The sequence below is a fragment of the Nannobrachium achirus genome, assembly GCF_963921795.1.
Source record: "Nannobrachium achirus genome assembly, chromosome: 15".
In the NCBI taxonomy this organism is placed as follows: domain Eukaryota; kingdom Metazoa; phylum Chordata; class Actinopteri; order Myctophiformes; family Myctophidae; genus Nannobrachium; species Nannobrachium achirus.
In genome coordinates this window covers 31,245,180-31,250,675 of record NC_137822.1, presented here as the reverse complement: position 1 = coordinate 31,250,675, position 5,496 = coordinate 31,245,180, and the positions used below count along the sequence as shown (strand labels likewise).

Sequence of the window (5,496 nt, the reverse complement as noted above, 5' to 3'; positions counted from 1 at the left end):
ACACACACACACACACACACACACACACACACACACACACGCATGTGCATGTGAGTGTGCGGGGGAAGTCAAGCACTGGGGTTTAGGAGTAAGGACCCTGGTACTTGCAAATGAGCTGAGACTGTTCAACACATTTGGTCCTCATTACCCAGGAACTCAGCAGCTGATCAACAAATCTTGCCAGGTGAAGCGGCATGCATAAGCCCCTGAGTCTGATAATGAGTACTGTATTAACTCCACAAACCTCTATGTCTGTCTGTCTGTGTGTCTGTCTGTCTGGCTGGCTGGCTGGCTGAATGACTTTCTTTGTATCAGCTTCACAGATAGGTTAAAACATTTGCCCATGGACATCACTGGACTGACCCAAGCTTGCACACACATATTCCCAAATATGGAGATGACTGACATCATAGAGATGATTGACATCACAGACTTGCCTCCAGCTACTCTGATATTGGGTACTGCAACAGTTAGGCTTAAGAATAGAATGGTGCGCTCTGTGCAGCACAAACCTCCGGCACCTCCAGAGAGTGCCTTTGTTGCTGCTGATGTTGGTGGTGCTGTCCGGAGACATGATGGCCTCTATAGATCGCAAGTTTCGGATGAAACAAGTGAAAAACTTTTATTATGGGACCAACACGACAATGCAATAGCCCCCCTCACAGAGAAGCAATCAGACTCCATCCTTGAAATTCAGACTGCTGCAGAAACACTCCCAATTCCTTCAGAGTTGCCAGTTGAGGACTTGTGTAGTTTACTGTCGTGTTCTTTAAGGTCACCATTCACAACCATGTCAGGCTCAACAGAAGATGTCCTTCTCAAGGGATTCCAAATGCTTGATATGGAGAATGACAGGATAGAAACTGCACAACAGATGTCTTCTTGGTTTGCCAAACTAGAGTCAACAATTTACCAGGACGAGGCAGAGAAATACAGGAAAACCAGAGACCATCTAAATTGCTACCAGGAGCAGTGTGATTCAATTTTGAAAGGTGTCAATGCTGCCTTGGAACACCTGCAGTCCCTTCAGAAGCAGTACCTGCTTGTATCTAATGAGACAGGAACCCTGCATGAGGCATTTCAGGTGCTGCTTAAAGAGCAGACAGAGCTTGTTGGCCTGGCAGATACTATACAGCAGAAACTGTCGCGCCTTGATGAGTTGGAAACCATAAATACAAAATTGGATTCAGCTGTGTTCTCTGTAAATAGTGAAGGGTTTAGATCAATGCTGTCAAAGTTGTATGACTGCATTGAATATGTTTCTTCCCATCCAAACTTCAAAGACTACCAGGTTTATATGCTCACAGTTAAACAATGCATTTCCAAAGCTACGCTTTTAATGAAGAGACACATTGTGAACACCATGCAGAATATCACCAGCCAGTTAACTAAAAAGGTTCCGTTGGGCTCGGCCAATGCAGACGATGCCTTTACACTGTACTATGCCAAGTTTAGAGTTGCCGCACCCAAAGTTAGATCCCTCATTGAACACATAGAGGAGCAGGCTGAGAAGATCCCAGAGTACCATCAACTCCTAGATGAGATACACCAGTGCTACCTGGACCACAGAGAACAGCTGCTCAGTCCCAGCATCACGTCCACCATTACTGAACTGACCAGCCAAAATAGCAAAGACCATTGTGCACTGGTGCGCGGCAGCTGTGCCTTCATGGTTCACCTCTGCCAGGATGAGCATGGGCTGTACAAAGAGTTCTTCTCTAAACGTACAACCAAGCTAGATGAACAGTTGGAAAAGTTGTGTTCGTCTCTGTATGATGTCCTCCGACCACTCATCATCCACGTAATCCACCTGGAGACGCTCTCTGAGCTCTGTTGCATCCTCAGGGACGAGGTGCTGGAAGACCACGTACACGACGACTCTTGTCAGCTGGGCGCTTTTGAAGTGGTGATGAAGCACATGCTGGAGGATGTCCAGGAGAGACTCGTCTACAGGACTCACATTTACATTCAGACCGATATCTCTGGCTACAGCCCTGCTCCAGGGGATCTGGCTTACCCGGAGAAACTGGAGACGATGGAGAGAATCTCCCAAAGCCTCAAGGAAGAGCAGATGAAGCTGGCGTCGCACGATTCTTCATTCTCTGACGTAGAGCTTGATGGTCTGGTAGCCAGGAGGAACAGTAATGCAGGGATGATAACAGCCATTTCTCCTGCTGACCTGCATGGCATGTGGTACCCTACAGTCAGAAGAACACTGTTTTGTCTGACCAAGCTCTACAGGAGTTTAGATAGGGTAGTCTTCCAGGGTTTATCTCAAAAAGCTGTATCTGCCTGCCTACAGTCACTGCTTAAAGCCTCTGGTATCATCGTTAAAAACAAAACCCAAGCAGATGGGCAACTGTTCCTGATCAAACACCTGCTGATAATGCGCCTACAGATTGCCCCCTACCACACTGATTGTGCCACCAAAGAAATCTCACTGGACATAAAGAAAACACACTATGCAGCCTTCAAAATATTGAACCCGAGGGCTGTTACCCGATTTTTCAGATTTAACAGTCACAATGCCATACTTGGATTCATGTTAGAGGGAAGACCGGGGATAAAGGAGCACTGCATTGACTCCAAGAAGGATGTGGACGAGCAACTCAAGTTCAGCTGTGAGCAGTTCATCCAGCAGCAGACTCGGATCTTCGTAGGGAACCTTCAGGAGTTTCTCACCAAGGTGGAAGTTCGGAAAACCACAGCGATCCAAGGAGGTCTTTCATACAATCTCTCCCAGAGACCTTGGGCACAGCCAGCAAAGATCAATGATATGGTGACGTCTACCTTCCAGGTGATGAAGAGCAAGCTGCCAGCCACATTACAGAGCCTGTCCTTGTACCTGGCTAACAGAGACACAGGGCTCCTTCTTTTCAAGCCTATACAGAATAACATCCAGCAGGTATTCCAGCAACTCCATGCCTTGCTTCAGGACGAATACAGCAGAGAAGACCTTCAAATAATTGCATGTCCCACTATAGAAGAGATTAACCTGCTGCTATCTACGAATAAATAGCCTCTGGACTTGTTGTTGTGACTGAAGGATTTCCTTCACAGAATAGTGGGGCTGGCTGTGACTCCAGCCTTGCCCAAATACTAGATGTAAGCGCATGTATTCCCCTTGGCCCTATTGCATAAACATTTTCTGAAATAAATACATTAACATTGAATATAGCAGACAGCTAAAATGTCCAACAACATTCCCAAAATAGGGATATTAGGGTCAAAGCCGTTCCAATATTTGACTTTGTATGTCCATGTGTATATTCACAGTGTTTCTCGTTTCTCCATTGTATCAAATACTCATGTCGGACAATTTAATGATTAGCACATCATCATCATCATCATACTACTCAAACCCACACTGTTTTTTCTTTGATTAGTTTGTTGATGTACAACATCTACAAGTTGAGGTTTACAGTTATACAGTTAAAAGCATGGCATATTGGTGGTTTCAGACATGGGAATTAACACGCAAAGTTCTGCAATGTAATGTGCACATGTTAATGTCTGCCAAAGTGTCATTGACCAGTGCAGTTGAGGTCTGCACTGAGGTTCCTTGATGCCTCTGTGCTCTGACCCTTGTAGTGCAATGTGTATATCAAATTGGAGACCATTGTGTGGGATATTTCAAAGACCCTCCAGTTTGGTAAGGGTTAGGCCATGGACCTCCATAACTCTCAGAACTCTAATAAAAATGATCTGCGGATTTCTGAAGAAAAAAAACACTGTTCCATTCCCATTGAAATACATTGGCAGAAACCACTCTCATAGGTAGGATAAATGTGTGGATACACAGGTTGGCTGGCAGACTGGCAGTCTGGCTGGAGAGGAAAGAAAACCGGCCTTTTAAACCTCCTCCAGAGCGCTGGAACCAATCAGCTCCCTCCAACAACCTGCAACACCATTCACTCAATCAGTCAAGCACACCTGCAGCCCTTCACAAACACATGCACGCACGCACGCACGGTCGCACGCACGCACGCACGCACGCACGCACGCACGCACGCACACACACACACACACACACACACACACACACAGAGGCATACACAAACCACAAGCATAAAATAACAGGATCCATATGTTAGCTAATTATCAGCAATTTAACTGGGGACTTCCTGGAACCCCCTCAAGGTCTCTAGCTTGTGGGTCCCTGGACACCACTTTGAGAACCATTCAGATAAACAATTCTGATTAAACTTTCATTTGCCTTTAATACAGCAATAGTTTGCTGTATTACAGTAAGATTCTTTGAGAAGAATATACTGAATATACCTCTCTAAGAGCAGAGGTTAATGATAATAGTGTATTTTCAATGAAAAAGCTCAGTCTGTTTTATCATTTATTTTAGAAAAGATAATTGGTCTAATTAAATGATGCTATATTGTCTTCCTTACCTTATCTATTGAAATGAAGTAAAATAATTCCCCATAGTCCAGGTGAATCGCCTTGTAGGCTAATATTAATCTCTCAAGAACAGATTACTGTAATATAAACCTTATCTTAGAGTTGGCTAGTATTCATCACCCAAACTGAGAGATCAGCTTGATTACTGGGATCTGTGTGTTCACCACTTTCTATATTTATCCTCCAGAAGAGGGCAGTGTAGGTCTGTTTGTTGAACCAAACAAAGCTAGAGGTATATCAAGTGTTTTCAAAATCAGTGTTCACAAACATTACAATTATTTTGACGAGTTGCTTGATTTTACATGCTTACTTTGGTCAAATAACTATCCAACAATAACAAAAGTTTATGTTTTCCATAACTTTAAATCCTTTTAATGAAACAGTTGGAAGTGCCTAAAAAAATAAAGAAATAATAATCTTGACATTTAGCTGCTTTTCCCCTGGCAATTATAGCCAACTTTTTAAGATTGATTTTAAGCTTTTAATTAAGGCCAAACTGACTGCAATGCAATGATATTAAATAAGCCAGTGGGTGACAGACATGGTGACATTCAGCAGTCTCAGTTGGATCACACAGACATCACCATAAACCTCTACAGTCAGTATATCTAAACATCTAAACCAGTGTTTCTCAACCACTGTGCCTGGGGACCTTTGGTGTGCCCCTGAGAAGGGTCAAGTGTGCCCCTTGAAACTGCTTGAAAGCCAGTATTGTATTTATCATTTTAAAAATGATTTAAACTAGTGAAAACAGCTGATCTACAAGCACACAACGCCTCGCACCGCGAGGCGTTGTGTGCTTGTAGATCTGCTGTTTTCACTACCGTTTTCACTACCGCGTGACCGTGTGACCGTCTTGTATGATGAAGCAGGGTGTTACTTAGCGAAAAAACGTACACATTTGAAGCTTAGTAATACAAGGTTTCTTCCCGACAGTGACGATATTTACACCCCCATAGTATGTTGGTGTGCCCATGGATTCTTGGGACATGAAAAGTGTGCCCATGCAGATTTCCTTTTTGAGAAACACTGATCTAAACAACCTGCTCCAGTTGCTGTATGATTCTGTGATCAATACGCTAC

The 5,496-nt window shown here is 43.9% G+C and overlaps 1 protein-coding gene across 1 annotated transcript; it reads left to right on the top strand.

Annotated features, from left to right (window-relative positions):
- Positions 1-487: 487 nt before the first annotated feature.
- Positions 488-3,019, top strand: LOC308299756 (conserved oligomeric Golgi complex subunit 3-like; the record flags this gene model as incomplete). The annotated part of the gene is made up of 1 exon (XM_080743545.1): positions 488-3,019. One exon carries the CDS (start codon positions 488-490, stop codon positions 3,017-3,019), a length of 2,532 nt encoding a protein of 843 aa, XP_080599671.1.
- Positions 3,020-5,496: the final 2,477 nt, after the last annotated feature.